At 39.0% G+C, this 16500-nt stretch overlaps 1 protein-coding gene across 5 annotated transcripts in view; it reads right to left on the bottom strand.

Annotated features, from left to right (window-relative positions):
* Cadps2 (calcium dependent secretion activator 2) overlaps positions 1-16500 on the bottom strand; it is a 533470-nt gene that overhangs the window by 139033 nt on the left and 377937 nt on the right. For all 5 annotated transcript variants that reach the window (XM_050145948.1, XM_050145944.1, XM_050145945.1 and 2 more), the window contains exons 12-13: positions 15513-15649; positions 13137-13324 (exon numbers count right to left, since the gene is read on the bottom strand). In XM_050145948.1, coding sequence (XP_050001905.1) covers positions 13137-13324; positions 15513-15649 — 325 coding nt within the window. The remainder of the gene's footprint in view (positions 1-13136; positions 13325-15512; positions 15650-16500) is intronic.

Raw genomic sequence — 16500 nt, 5'->3', positions numbered from 1 at the left:
AGAAAATCCCTAGTGTTTAGTTGTCATTTTCGTTAGCCTCAAACTGATTTACTTTAAAATCTCAAGAAGATAATTCTTCTCCTCAGGTATAAAAGAAAAAAAATATTAACATCCTTTTTCCATTGATAAAAAGATTGGCAAAATGTAGTTATTTAAAATTCTAACATAAATGAACAATTTCCTCCACCTGGCTGTTACCTGGGGTTTAACTCTATGGCTGACAAATAGTGAAGCAGTTCTACTGAGAAGAAAATGTGCCCTCGTGGATTGAGATTAAATATCCTCATTTTTGTTCTTTTTGGACTTGTAGCAATTGAAGTAATGAGATTTCCATAAAAACAGGGTGCTCTGTGAAAGAAGCTCGAGTCGCCAAGTCTAAACACCGATTGGAAGTGGGAATCTTTTTACGTATAGATGAAGTCAAACTACTTATAACAGGGAGGCCCTCCTTGTATTATTAAGCAGCTAAACAATGAATATGGTGGTATATGTTCATATTTCAAAGATTATTAAAAAAACATAACTCATATACTAAAACATTCTGTCACTGATGCCCAAGTGATTATACATCATGTTTTAATTTTAGAGAGACGATCATATATACATATGCATCTACATATACACATGATTATTTGCATATGGTATCTGCACACATGCAGGAAAAGTGCATTTTATTTGAGATGAAGATCCATTAAAATTACTCCTGAGGGCTGTATTGAGTAGTTGGTTGTGTGTGTGTGTGTGTGTGTGTGTGTGTGTGTGAACCTGACATAGAGTCATCATCAGAGGAAAGAGACTCAGTTGAGGAAAGGCCTCCATGAGACCCAACTGTAAGGCATTTTCTCACTTAATGGCCAGTGGGGGAGGATCCAATCCATGGTGGGTGGTGGCATCCTTAGGCTATTGGTCCTGGCTTTTACAAGAAGGTGGGCTGAGCAAGCCATGGGAAGCCAGTTAGCAGCTCCCCTCCATGTCTTTGGCATCAGCTCCTGCCTCCGGAACCTTGCCCTGTTTTAGTTCCTGTCCTGACCTCCTTCAGTGATGAACAGCAATGCTGAAGTGTAAGTCCAATAAACCCTTTCCTCTCCAACTTGCTTTTTGGCCACAGTGTTTTGTAGCAGCAAGAGAAACCATAACCAAGACAAGGGCTATATAGTAATTTTAATTCTTCTATGGATTAAGGTATTTTTAACTTGTAGTATTGGCCAAGATGGCAGATTGAGGTGTTGTGTGACCTTTTCCTTGATGAGTCATAAACAAACTTCACCTGAGACAGAGCTAACAACAGAGCAAAGTAAGGACACCACTGAAGTCCAGCTTGGTGAACCAATAAAGTTTTATGTGGTTATTTACAGCAATGTTGGGAAGGGGTTACTTACAGTAGCAGACATAACCCAAAGATAGTCAAAGGCACCAAAAAGCCACATCAGCATGGGTGACAGCTCATACAAGCTGGAAATATAGACTACACGGCACAACTTCACATGCGGCTCAACAATGCTGGAAACTCTTTCAGTCAGCTCAGATGATCTGAGCCTCTTCCAGGCACCTCAGCCAATGTGTTGCTTCCAGGCTGCTTGGCTGGTCTGTTTCTTTCTGGAGGCTCAGCTGTTCTAAGCCTCTTCTAAACAGCTGAGCTTGTCTGAGACTATCTCTCGTCAATCCTTTTGGCTTATATAAGCTTGAGGACTGAGAGAGACCTAGTAGCATATCTGCCCAGGTTCAGGAACCTCCTGAAGCTTTTGTGTTGTTAATTCCCTGAGGTTAATGAGCTTCTCTGCAGGATGGAATGTTTTGACCTCCCTTTTTACCTTCTCAGTCCCAACAAGCTCTCCCTCCAAAATGGAGGTTTATTACCAAGAAAACTGTCTCACCACAGTTATTAAAAGTGGAAAAAAGTTAGATACGATGGACTTCTCGTTTTGATTAATAGTTTTACCAGCAGTTAGTATAAAATGTGATAAAGTTGACTAGAAAAACATAATACAGAAAAGAAAGTTAAACAATATTATTTATCCAACTTTCTATTGTCTAATAGAAAACAAGTAAGAAATAAGTCCCTATAAAGGAAAATGTTAAATAACCTCTACTTAAAAAAAATCAGAGGTAATGGTACAAAAATGGGTTTTAGCATTCAGTGTTTGAGTAGAAAAGAAAGTTAAGAGTCTACTTAAATGCTAGGATATGGACAAAAGGCATAGTGACACTTTCTGTGCTTGAAGAATTTATGGTTTATATATTCAAGATTTCTTTTTAATAGTCTAAGAATTTTCAGAAGTCCATGATACCAATGAAAAATAATTTTAGCATGTCTAAGAACCATTTTTTTGTGTGTATAAAATTGAGCACAGATGGTTTGCTGTTTGTATTTTCCAAATCATGCTGTAAAGGACAAAAGAACAATGATCTCTGGAGAAGCTCTAGGATCACAGGATAAACAACCCAAGCATCCTCTCAACAACACAGATTATGCTGCCTTCCCTGAAATTCACAGTAAAACTGTATTAAGAATCTGAGATGTCTGCTAGCAACAGAATCCACTGAACTTTAAGTGGCACTTCTAAAGATTACTTAACTAAGGGTATCGGTTGTAGAATATTAGTTAAGATGGGTTACATGTGTTTAGGCTGTGGAATATTTGTTTAAAGATGCAAAGATATGTTGTATCCTTTATGTTGCATCTGTTTAACTCTGTGAAGCTATGTTATTTTGCCTGTCTAAAATACCTGATTGGGCTAATAAGGAGCTAACTGGCCAATAACAAGGCAGGAGAAAGGATAGGCAGGACTGTCAGACAGAGAGAATAAATAGGAGAAGAAATCTAGGAGAAGATTGAGAATTGGGAAAAGGAGAGAGAAAGAGGCCAGCAATCAGTAACCTAGCCATAAAGCCAGATGGAAAAAGAAGGAAATAAAAGATATGGAGAAATAGGGAAAGGTAAAAGCCAAAAGGCAAAAGATAGATGGGACAATATAAGAAAAGCTGCCTAGAAATAAGCCAAACTAAGCCTGGGCATTCATAAGAAGGAATAAGCCTCCTTGTGATTATTGGAGAGTTAGGTTGTGGGCTCTCAAAGAGCCAAAAGAGTAAACAACAGGTTTCCCCTACTTTTTCCTTAAAAGTCACCACCTAGAGTCTACGAGCTCATGCTCTCTTACTGAAAACTACTGTAGCTGTTATAGTGACTTTCCGGCTTTTATCAGCTGGACAGTCTCTAGACACTTGGGGGCTAACTGAACCCCAGATCTCTAGGCATGTACAGGGACAGAATGCTCTGGAAGTATGGATGAACGAGCCAAAAGTGACACTGAATAGAACCAGACAGATTTTATCGATGTTGTAGACTTCTTTCAAACTCCCTCTACTCTTTGGTTAAGTTTTTTTTGTCTTGGTTTTTACCGAACTGGAGGCAAAGGACTGGGGGAGCAGAGAAGGGAGTGAAACTGTGGCTGAGATGTAAAATATATATATATATATATTTATTTATTTAAAAACAAATGTAAAAAGAGCTTATTTGCAAGTAATGAGGAGGCAAATGCTACAGGGTAGGGAGCTCTGAGCATCTTCTGGGCTTCTTGTCTCCTTTCTTCTCCTCTGAGGAATGTCTGACATCCCCGTTTCCCCTAGAGAGCATGACAAGAGGAGAGCCACCTGGAGGGTGGTATTTCTGATTGTCAATTCTGCCTGCAGCACAGCAGGTAAAGCCACTTTGCACTTCGTGTATTTCCCACCAATATCCATTTGTGAACAGAATGGAAAGGAGAGGAAGTCACGGTGCGAGAACAGAAATGGGGGACGATGACTGGAAAACAAGAGCCCCTCTTCTTTGTTTCCCAGCCAGTGTCACGGCCTCTGTGTCAGTCAGAATGAGCTAACATCTGGGCGAGGACATGCTACAGAAACAGTGCTGTTCCCTCTTCTCTCGTTGTGAATACACGGAGGAAATTACTTATATCCACGCCTTCTCATTGGGAGAAACAGATGTTCTATGAAAAAATTTTGAAAAGATGAGATTTTGAAATGATGTTCACTCTTACTCTTTTTAAAATTTTTTTTATTTTTGAAATTAAAATATAATCACATTATTTGCACCTTCTCTTTCCTCTCTCCAACCCTTCTTAGTACCCCACCCAACTCTTTTATGGTTTATGATACCCTCTCTTAGGATCCTTTCTTTGCATTTTGTGGTACATTTTGATTTCTTGGAGATTTTGCACATGAGTAGACACTTCTGCAGCGTAAGCAGAAATTTCAGTTTATAAGGTCACAAAACTGGATGGTGTTGTTTCTAGGTTGTGTGCCAAATACAAAGAGGTATTTGATAGCTAGTTTCTCTTGGGAACACACAAAGAAACAAAATTTTTTAGAGCAATTCAAACTAAGATGACTGTTGTAAGCAACTCTAGAATGCAAGAGAAACGAAATGTCAAAAGATATTTAATTTAAAAATAGAATTGAGATCTCCACATAGAGTTCTTCAATATTTATTTATAATCTATCACCTATCTATATAGCTATATATCACTGATTCCCTCATATTTAATATTGTATTTTAAAATATATGTTTTAAACAAAAAACTTTATAGACATTGGAGACAAGGAATTCAGGAAAATAATACAGAATAAAAAAAATTCTTATAAAATGCCAACGAGAAACAACTGGAAGTACCATTGTAGTTTTCTTTCTATAAATCAATAGCTATATATGTTTCAATTTTATTATTTTAATGAGCTTAGTAGATAACTTAAATATTCTAATATATCTTTCTATTGGAAGACTATTTCATCAAATGGCATATCCACATAATTTTCTTCTAGCATTAATTTGGAAGTTTTTCCTCTAATTTAGCTATCATAAATCACACTTTAATAACTAGTTTTGTGCTGTGTGTTCTTAAATCATGTATTTTTTTTCCCTTGGGAAAAGTCTCTGGTGTATGTATACTGCTAAGTTAAACATATGACATACTTGAGTATTTGATACACTGTAAAATTTCTTTCTTTCTTTCTTTCTTTCTTTCTTTCTTTCTTTCTTTCTTTCTTTCTTTCTTTTCTCTCTCTCTCTCTCTCTCTCTCTCTCTCTCTCTCTCTCTCTCCTCACTCTTTCTTTCTTTTTTAGTTTTTGAGACAGGGTTTCTTTGTGTGTATTCCTGACTGTCCTGGAACTTGCTCTGTAGACCAGGCTGGCCTCAGACTCACCAAGATCCACTTGCCTCTGCTTCCCAATGACTGGAATTAAAGGCATGCACCATCACCACTCAGCGTAAAGTTGCTTTTTTAAAAGAAAGGACTTGCCTTGCAGTCTGACCTGTAGTGTTTGAAATAATCAATTTTAATGTAATAGTATTAACAGTGGCCTTTATAATTTGTTATGATTATTTTTAATTTTATATGTAACAGTCACATTCTTTTTAATATAAAATTCTGCACTTAAAACGACAGCCACCTTGTTATGTGGTTTGGGCCATTTTTATGTACCATAAAGTCACTCAATTGAATCAATTAAAGTATTTAGCTATTATTTTGACTCAGTGTTGTTAAAAAGAAAAATGGTTTGGGATGTGCCAAACTGTCCAAACATGGTCCATGAAAGAAGCTGCGTGAGATTTCTGAGACCTTGTGAGAAAAGTCCAAATAAAGAAGAGCCTGGTAACCATGTTTATCCATAACATGGGTTGTTTCTAGACTGTGCTTTCGTGCCCCTCCCAGGAGTAGTGAGCAGGAGTGGGGTTACTTCAGATTACACATCATCTGCTCCTATGCATGGTTTGTCCTCAAGACTGCATGCAGCCTAAACTCGTGTGAACCTTGTTCATGTGATCTTTAATCCCAAGAATATAAACTGTCTGATGCTCGGAATAAAGTTGGCTATTGCATGAGATTTTAGTCTGTCTCATTTTAAGGACGTTCTCTCCGAGATTCACACAGCCAATCTGAATGTCACACCACACTCAACCAGATGATGTCAAATCACAATCAAGGAAGGTAGTGAAGACTTAAGGGGTCTGAGCTGGGTTTGTATGCAGCTTTAAATGTTCAGCTGTGTACCTGGTAAATATTCAAATACAACTGTCGTAAAATATACAATAGAGATGATGACCTCAGTGAGCCAAAGGAAGAAGGTGTTCCAAAGTATGACCCCCCAAAAAAAAAACCTAGAACAAAACAGTAAAAGTCAATTTATTTTCATTAGTATATGCATGTTAATAGTAAAGGGACTGAACTGACTAAAATATTAATCACACTAAAAACCTAAATCAGAAATTATTTTAGTGTTGCATCACACACTAAAATTCAAGACTAAAGAAAATTCAAAAGGTATGAGACATATGAGACAAATACAAAAAGAAAGTGACAATAATAGTCTAAATACATTTCACAAATCAATACTCCTTATGGTATGGGTCACCAAGTACTAATGTTCACAGGAAGACCAAAGAATTTCAACCTTGACTGTGTCTAATAAAATGCCTTCAAACTATGCAAAGCAAAATGAACAGAAATTAAAGAAAGTGTAGTAGCAATAGCAGGTTTCCACATGCCATGGTCATAACTCCGCAGATCTAACAGGCAGAATTTGGTAAGGGCTAGAAGACATGAACCACTGCTTGCCCTAACTACGACAAGGTAAAAAAGCAACTTTTGAATCATTTTTAGAATTTTGATTGCAGAGTGGGCTTTACCCCATGCGAATTTGAAAATGCAAACCAACAACTAAATAAGCAACAACACATAAACAGGATGCCCAGGGATTTCTAGACGAACTGTCTAGACGAATTTCTAGACGAATTGTCACAAATGCATGATGTCACCTCACCTAAGATGAAGGGAGATACGCTGCTGACCTATTGGATACTGGAGAGCTCTTCACTAGAACCAGAGGTAATAGATTAAAGAGATGGTGCACAGCGCTGGACTCCAGTTGGCAAACTCTGAATAGGCTGCTACCTATGTTGGGTTGTACTCCTTAGGAGATGGATAGTGAGTGGTTGTGGGTCAGCAGCTTCCATGGCAGATAAGGATGAAGGAAAAGTTAAAACCAATGCTGTAGTTCTGGGTTAGCAATATACATCTTGTTTCTGTCTGAGGCTGACCTGATGTATCCCATAAATATTAAAACACCCTTTTCTTGCCTCTCTTCCTCTGTGGCTCCTTATTTGGTGCTTTAGAAAAAATCCCAAAGTTGCTTAACATGACCAGAAAACAGAGGAAACTGATCACGTGACCTCAGTAACTGTTTTTCAAGATGTAATCTGTCTCCCTGCCTACTTGACAATAGGATTCCTTCCTCCAGCTTTAGCCTATGCTTCTGTTAGTCTTCCATTAGGCCTACAATGGTTCCAAGCAACATGGTGAAAGGGCACTACAAGATTCCAGAAAATGATTCCGGCTGGAAGCTTGTTTATGGAATACTCCACCCACTATGGAGCTCAACATTCACCTGAGCACTCAGTGCTTCTAAAACAAGACCAGCAGAAGCCCATGCACCTGATTCAGGTTGAGCATCCTTAATGAAAAAAAGTCTGAAATCCAAAACTTTTCTATCAGCATTGCTCAGTCACAGCTGGGGTGTTCGAGCAGTAAAATTTATACAAACACTTTCAAATTCAAAAACATTTGAAACCAGAAAGACTTGTTGTCCCAATTGTTTTTTATAAGGGGTAGAAAACTTACACAGTACATAAAAAAAAAGGTCACAACATGATACTTAGACAATGTCTGATTATGAACAAATTGTTCACATAGCTTTATTTGCTCTATTTAGGAACCAAAGGAGGTAGGCAGCATTAATGTTCTTAGTCATAGGTAAAGGAACGGGTAAAGAGTTGTGGCTCACAAAGATTAGGACTAGTTGTTCAAAGTCAAACAGCTAGTAAGTAGAAGAGTTGGAAGCAAGAACACAAATGTTTTGTTTCCCATGTCAGTGTTATTAGGTCATATCAAGTCTCTCCTCTCCCAGTGTTAGTTTTCTCTTGTGTTATGAGTGCATATTTACCTTGTATCATGTTGAGCTAAGTTGGACAAGTAAAGATAATATTTAGAATGTGTGACCAGAGCAGATTTAGGGATGTTCTATATTTTATCAAAATACAGAAAAGACATCACATGATTCATAGCTGAAAGGCACTGACTCATTTTACCCTTCAGCTCTGTGCATTTAATATGCTGGCTGAAATCAGCCACTGAAGGTAGTTTATTTGGTTTCAGACTTCCTGGAAATGAGCCTCTGAACTTAAAATTTTGGTGATATTTACATCTGAATTTCTTTTGACAGGGTCTCATGTAGACTTGGCTGGCATCAAGCTAGTCATATAAGATGATCTTGAATTTCTGGTCCTCCTGTCTCCTCCTCTAACATGCTGGGATTATGGTATTAAAATATCATTTCTTTAAGCTGTATACCTAAGCCTAGAGTAAGAGGCAGTAATGAAAACCCTTAAGACGTCCTTAATTCATTATCTGTTTTACTAAAATATGTATTCCTATCTCTAAAATAAGAGTGGAGAGGTATAAACAAGGGGAATGTTAGCATCCATACAGAAAAAAGTGCCAAAATATGATGATCTGACAGGTGCCCAGTAAGGTTTTCTCCCATCCTGTGCTATGATCTAGAAGCCACAGGAAAAAGAGGGTGATTTTTATACATGCTACAGTCACATTGCACACTTCTACCTCCTACTTGCAAGCCAGTACATCAGAACTCTCCTTTGATAATCACGTAGCAGATCCCAGGTGGCTTTACCAAAGAAAGAAGAATGGGGGACTACTATATTGTAGGTCTTACATTAAACTGGGACATAAAAGCCATTTTACGTCGCAGCTTTCATTTCTCCACCCCTGATGTGCCTTACAAAATCAAGCCCTATAAGCACACATATCAGCCTCGAACTTTGCCCTTCGGATGCATTGTTTCTTGCATCTCTTTTCACCTAGCTGCCAGCCCTCCGTGGAACCGTCATTGTGAGAGGCTGTGTTATTCATGGGTGTGTGTGGTTATCTTCCTGCCAGAGTGGGTCCCTTTCTGTCCTTGACTCACTTTTTCTTTCTTCTTTTTTTCTTTCTGTTTTCCTGTGTCGGTACCAGCCAAGCCTTTTCTGTTTACCTCTATTCTTTCAGATTTCAGAGAGCTATTCAGAGAAGATGCAGCCCACAGAATGCGCACACCCAGCAGCTCAGCGCTCCTTGATGGGATGTGCTCCCTGAAAAAAACTCACTCCAGACGCGGCGGCCGCCGCTGCCGTCCTTCACTCCAGCTAACAACAAAAGGCGAGCCTTCTTCCCTTTCAAATTTTTTTTGTCAGAGGTGGTTTTCAGGCAATGAACAAAACGACTCTCTGCGGATCTTGACAGATGTAAAAAGAATCAGCCAAATGAATGGTGGTAGATTGCAGAAAAGTAGGGATTTGACACTGGCATCTCTCTGCACAAAACGTCGATGTAGACAAACACGGGAGACATGCAGCACCGGGGCACATTCTCAAGAAGGGAGTGGTTACAACAGAGTACTCTATTAGCAAAGATATTAGCAGTGTAAGCACACGCACACTGCAATATTTCTGTTTAGTAGAAGGTAGAGCGGCTGGACTACAGGCTTTCTGCATTTTCTCCTTCCTCATGGCTTACATCTTCCTGGACCGGGAGGTGGGTGTTAGGACCGCACACCAGACAAATAGCAGCTGATACTGATAAAGAGTCTCTATATTCATCCAGTGTCTTGATATTACCGTTCCCTCCTTTCATACCTAAGAACTCCAGAATTCCAGGAGGTAAAGTAGTTTTCCAACCTAGTTGAGTCTACAAATTTCAGAGTCAGGATTCCAGTAGACATGTTTGGGCCCTTTTATTCTTTGATCATGGAGTAAGGACGTTCCTGAATGGCAGTTCTTGGACTGCAAACATCACAGGAAATGCCACAACTCTTGGCGTATTTTCGATGACGTCTGTCCTAAGCTGAAGTATGAATCTCCTTCAAACTCCACTTCCTCTTTTCTCTTTTTTAAGTTGCATCCACCCACATGTTGAATCAGACACTAACTTACTGTGTATATTTTAACTTTTTAAAAAGTGGGTTTAATGGGGGAATAATGTAAACTATGCAGGGGACATATAAACACACTTACTAGCCACTTATCCCCTAGCTGTTGCAGTGCTTCCTGGGTCCTGGGCGTTCAATGACAAACATCTCAGTGTGGGGGCAGCAATCACAGAAGCAGAGAGAATGGGAAAGCAAACCCAATGACAAAGTCACAGGATCCTAGAAGACCACATCCCCTCTAGGGTGTGTGCTACTGTTCTCTGACATGCCTCTCTCTCCTCTCCTGATAACTCACCCCCACCCCACTGAAATATATACTAAATCTATTTCTTAATAAGTGCCAACTTCGCTCATAAAATTACCTTATCATTATGAAGAGAGCAATATTTTGCAGACTAAAGGTAACTATAGCAACCTAGAATTCAAATCCGGTCTCCTCTCAGGCAGGGGCAAGCACTCCTGGGTGCTTCAGAAGTGTTACACTAAAATATGTCTCAGACACACAAAATTTGGGGGCTCATTAGTTGAATTTCTCCGTCAGTGTTTGCAATTTAGTTCTACCTTTTAGCATCAATGACTAAAGCAATCTGATCATGTAATTGTCACTGGGTTTGTTTCAAGGAAATGTTTCCGGCTCCCGGTGCATCTGCCCCACACTGGGATGTTTCTCACCCAAAGCCCAGGACCCAGGAGGCACTGCATCAGCTAGGAGATAAGTGGCTCCAGGTAAAGGGCTCTTGACACTTGCTGTCAAAGAAGAGCCATCCGTGTCCCTGAACCAGCTCTCTAACCCCAAATGTACGGAACAGAGGGTTCCCTTTGGAGAAATGGGAGAATCTAAAACAACCACAAAAATTAACTACAATTGGCAACATTTTCCTACTACTCAAGCAAGCATGGGCCCAATGACAAGTGAAAACATCCCAAGACTAAGATCAACTTGATTTTATTGTGGACTGTGGGATGGCAGCAGTAGTGATTTCAACTAAGTTTCACTGTGTCCATTGTATCTTACAAGAGTTTTAGGACCAAAAGAAAGCAAAATATCACATGAAAATTAACAGGTTATATGGGATAAGACTATATGTAAGTAAAATTTGTAAGACAGAATGTGGCAATGATGGGAAAACATTGGTAGCAGGGCTCAGAATCTATTTTTAATTTAATAATAGAATGGAAATTACTAAGAGCTTTGGGGCCATATATGGTTAAAAGTTAACCTTTAATTTTGAAGGTGATTGATGGATCACTAATAAAAGGCTAAGAGAGAGAGAGAATAAAAGGCTGGAATTAGGACTGATAATTACAAATTAAAAGTGGAGAAACTTGTGTGGTAATATATGGACAAAATATTGAAAGTGACAACAAATTGGGCCAAAGGGAGAAAATAAAAATGCTAAGGTAGATGTCAAGAGTCCATTAAATAACAAAACAAAACAAAACAAAGCAAAAAAAAAAGAGTCCATTAATAGAAGAGATACTGCGACAAACAATGAATTCCTTCTTGTACTGAATATTTATTAAACATTTATTTTGTATCAGGAGTATTACTAGCTCTTATAGAAACTACAAGAGTTTGTCCAAAAGCTGGTTTGATAAAATCCTACATTTAATTTTAGATTTGGAAGGTTGACAGCATTACTAGAACATTCCAGATGCTAAATGTTTGTAGAATCCTGTAGCTTTGTAGAATAAGTAGGTGGGGATTGCCCAACATATAGAGGCCACAGTGGAAGAAGCAGAAGTGGGAAAGATGTGGGCTAACAACAACAACAACAACAGGAATCTTCAAAAGAAGAGTCCAGGATTGGGAACCACACTTAGGAATCTGGAGGATCAGGAAGTATTAGCGAAAGGATAGTTGAAATGAACAAATGAATGAATGAATGAATGAATGAATGAATGAGTGGATGCCTGAAAGCACAAATAACTGGAGAACCAAGGAAGGTGAGGCCAGAAGAAGAAGAAACTAACCAGGGCAATGGTGAGAGAGGTTTGATGAAATCCTAGAGTTTACTTTCCACATAGGAGGTTGAAGGCATTAGGAGAACATTCCAGGTGTCAACTGTTAGTAACAAAGAACCTTGTAGCTGACATAACAGTACTTCAGACAATATGAGTCAATTTTTTAAAAATACTAATGTAATAGCTTTTAAGTGTTCTACATTTACTAATATGCTTCATTTCCAGCTATGATTTATGACTTTGCTTCTCTGAAGGTGGGAACTCTGAAAAACATGATGAAATTCATCCAAGTTTCTTGGTTATTAATTATCTATTTGAAGAAGGATGTTCTGACTTTTGAATTCCTTGGCCATTAGGTCATGCTGCAAATAACCTGAAACTTAGCCAGGTTTCTGCAAAGAAAGGAAAGGAAACTGCAGATACACAAGATAGAAAATAATTAAAATCAGAAGGGTTAGACTATATGGACCTCAGTTATAGGGGGAGCCTTAACAAAGGTAATCTGTAGATAATTTTCAGGGGACAGAGTCATAGTTGAGTTTTCAAGCCCAGAGGTACTGAACTATAGAGGGTTACACTAGGTGATTCTTTCTTCTGTCTTAGTAAAAGAAGAGGTGAGTTCAGTGGCTTAGAATCCTAATGCAAAATACTAGCTCCAGAAATGGAAGCTAGGGAAGGGGTTGGGCAGAATCTTAGCCTGAGTATGGTATCTGATCCTGCTTTAGCATTGAAAGTTTATTCCATAACGGCTAAGAAAAGGTCTTTAGGTCTGCATCATCCTGCAGGAAATCCTCCCCAGGCACGCACATGCATGACAATAGGAATCACCCGGACACTTGAGCTATACAGAACCAGGTGGCCCTGGAGAAGAAAAGACAACTTGCACTCTCATGGATATGTTCTCTGTCTCTCTCTCTCTCTCTTTCAAGTGGTTTCGCCAGCAAAAAGAAACATAAAGTGCAGCTCACCTAAATCAACAGCATATTGATGTACATTTTTCCTTTGTGTGAGTTTTTTTCCCCCTAAGAAGTACCTGCTATTTACAGCCTGTTACTAGGTGATAATGGCCAAGCACGTTCTCCCCATCTTCCAGGCAACCCTATACATTTCACCGAGTATTTGCAAGTCAAAATACCTGTTGCCGTGCACGTGAGAGGCACAGAATGCAAAGCTGTAATGGAGCAGGGTGGGGTCAATGACAGCACCGTTTTCTGAATGTTCCATCAGTTCTGTAAGGTAGCAGAGATGCCTGTGACAGCCTCGCACACCATAGCGGGCACAGTATTCATCTAACACAAACACTTGGCCAGGGCTAAACCACCCCTGCAAGAGAAAAGAAAAAGACACGTTTTTCCCGGCTAAGATTTGTTTTCCTGTATGCACATTTAGGCATTGCAAGTAGCAGCAGCAGCAGCAGAGTGTCTCTTAGCGTTTGCTTTGTTGATCATCAGTTTTGGAAGTGACTCGAGACACTGACAATCTAATATCTCTGAGACAATGTGCAGCACACTGCTCTTCTCTGCTGCTACTCAAAAGTAGTCAAATTCTATTCAGAGGATTTGTTTACATTCGTCAGTCACAACAAGTGATGTTCCCTAAACTCTGATTTATTTAGGAGTCAGTTAAAAAGAGAATAAGGTGGCATGGGGGGTGGGGAGGAAAGGGAGGGAAGTGGGGAAAATGTATAGCTCAATTAAAAACAATAATACACGCATGTATATATAAAAAGAACAACAAGGTAGACACTAGCACCAAAACTGACCGTTCACTGAAAGCATTTTATAATATGAACTAGAGAGAAAATTTCAGTAAGTCCACCAGTGACACACATTTGCATGCTTATGCCTGGAATATTTTTCACAGTCTGTCCTTCTGTGATCATAAGAGTTAAGGTTTTCCAGTAGTGGTTTCTTGTTCTTCTGAAGTAACACGCTTGTTGTAAGAGTAGGGCAGAAAGCAAGCAGCCAGTTTGGTTAATGCTGGAGGGTAGGACTTGGGTAGAGCAGCTTCAAACAACACCATAACAAACTCATTTACAGGAATTAGATTAAATGGTAAAGATAAGAAAGGAGCTTTTGAAGGAAACAGAGTAACTATTAAGGAAGAGGGGTTAGGGTATTACAGGAAAATGGATTAACAAAGATAAATAAGAGATGTCAACTCAACCCCACGTGGAGGCAGGAAAGTCACAGTGGACCAGTTCCACACAGTCACTGGTTTCTAGTATTTAGAACTGTCTGATATAAGAAACTTACATCAGAAATGGGAATAGAATTGTCCAAGACCACACAGAAAATCACTTAGTGAGTCTTGATTGACAACTAGGTCCACTCTATCCCAAGCAATGTTTCTAATCACACCATATTTCGTTTTCAGTGTATACAAGATAGAGGGTAACATTTTTCCTCCCTTCTTCCTTTGCTCCCTTCCTCCAATCCTCTGTCCCTCCCTCCCTCTCGAACTTACTTCCCTCCTTTATTTTTTAAGACCAAGCCTCATTATTTAGCCCTGGCTGGCCTGAAACTCTTTGTATAGACAAGGATGGTCTTGAACTCATAGAGATCTGAAAAATCTGTCTGCCTCTGCTTTTCAACTGCTGCAATTAAAGAGGTTTGCCACTAATCCCAGTTCTTTTCTTAGACTCATAGACAAATTAATGAATTGCCAATGTAGGTATAGCTGTTGGTTTGTTTCCTCATGTCTACTGGATATCTCCAAAGACTTGAGAACAAACTGTCTGAGTTAGGACTTCTAAAAGAGTATAATTTATTTTACAAAGTTATTAGGCTCGGTATCCATGAGAGTCAATTAGTGACAGAAAATATCATTTCCAATAATAAATTGTAGTTAAGCTATAACTTTAATTCCCTGACTATGTGGTATCAGGGAAACTATAAATTATAACATCAAAATTTATGTTCATCTCAAACCAGGTAGCAGTTAGCTATTTAAATCATCTCTCTGTCTTTAGCCCTCTGTCCCTTGCCCCTCAATGCCTCTGCCTCTCTCACAATTCAAATTATCTCTGGAGGGCTGGATGAAATGAAAGCTGTCCTGTTTTGTATATCCCATCATATTGTTACTTTTTCCATTTCTTCCCCTGTCACTTATGTTATCCTAGGAATCAAAGAGACAAGAGCAAGATAGCAATATCTGCTGAATAGGACATAAGCTTTAAAGTGTCTGTGCAGGTATTGGTGACTCCTATGACAAAGGCTTTCCGTCTGTCTTTATTTAAAGTATTCTCCTTTCCAGTCGGCATTGTCTGGGGCCACTAGAGTTCAGCATCTATTCCAGGCTATTCTCCCATCTATTGAGTGGCACAGCAGTGGTCTTCAAGTGTATAATTTTCAAATTGAGAAGCAATCGATTGGAATTCTTTATTCCCTAACGCCAACTACAGTGATTAAATGAGTCAGGAATAAAATGTTGTTTTACAGCAACTATTTCTCACTTCTGAAAATCTTTTATTCTAACCTATAGGTGACCAGATAGACAGATTTGTACCCACCAAGCAGGAATAGGAATCATTCAGTCTGTGATCCAAAGTCTGTCTCTGGAGAATTCTGAAGAGGAAGGCATGGTCAAGTTTGCAAGGACTAGCAGAAATAAACTCATCCATCCCATGTTTCTGAAAACGTTCTGCATCTGTAAATTCAAAAGATCACTTACAGTACATTCATGTTTCTGATTTAATAATTAACAATATAGTTTATGAGGAACACAAAATTTAGGCCTCATGATAATTGAGGACCACACTTTTGTCTTTCAACTCGCAAAGAATACATCATATTAATATGAATTGCAAAGTCTGAAGCCCCCAAATGACATGAGGACAATCCACAAACCATTTAGAATGAGTACATTCAAAGAAAAACTTTCAACTGCATGTATTTATTACGTGTGCAAGTGTATGCTTGTCATGGCGCACACATGGATGTCAGAGAACAACATGCAGGACTTGGTTCTTTTGGTTCTGCTACGATGTGGGTTTCAAGAGTCAAATCCAGGTCATCAGGCTTGGTTGCAAATGACTTTATCTGTTTTTTTTTTCTTTTTTTTCTTTTTTTTTTTGGTTTTTCGATCAAGGGCTTTGGAGCCTGACCTGGAACTAGCTCTGTAGACCAGGCTGGTCTCGAACTCACAGATATCCGCTTGCCTCTGCCTCCTGAGTGCTGGGATTAAAGGCGTGCGCCACCACCACCCGGCATGACTTTATCTGTTGAGCCATTACCTGGACTCATAATCCAACTTTTATTCAAAGTGGATTCTTATACTTACTGGAAGAACAATTGTTATTTTCCAATTTTAAAGAAAGTTGGGCTAGACATGCTGGTGCACAGCATCATAGTACTTGGGAGTCAGAGGCTGGTGGGTCTCTGTGAGTTTGAGGACAGCCTGATCTACATAGACAAGCCTAGGCCAGTCTTGGCTATATAGTAAGATGATGTCCAAAAATAGGGGTCAAGGATTGAAGAGTTGTTGTATTTTATGAATAT

Source organism: Alexandromys fortis, unplaced genomic scaffold (assembly GCF_014885135.2).
Source record: "Alexandromys fortis isolate MF-2015 unplaced genomic scaffold, M_Fortis_MF-2015_v1.1 scaffold_34, whole genome shotgun sequence".
In the NCBI taxonomy this organism is placed as follows: Eukaryota; Metazoa; Chordata; class Mammalia; order Rodentia; family Cricetidae; genus Alexandromys; species Alexandromys fortis.
Note: the sequence above shows the minus strand (reverse complement) of the source record. Positions and strands in the feature narration are given on the sequence as shown.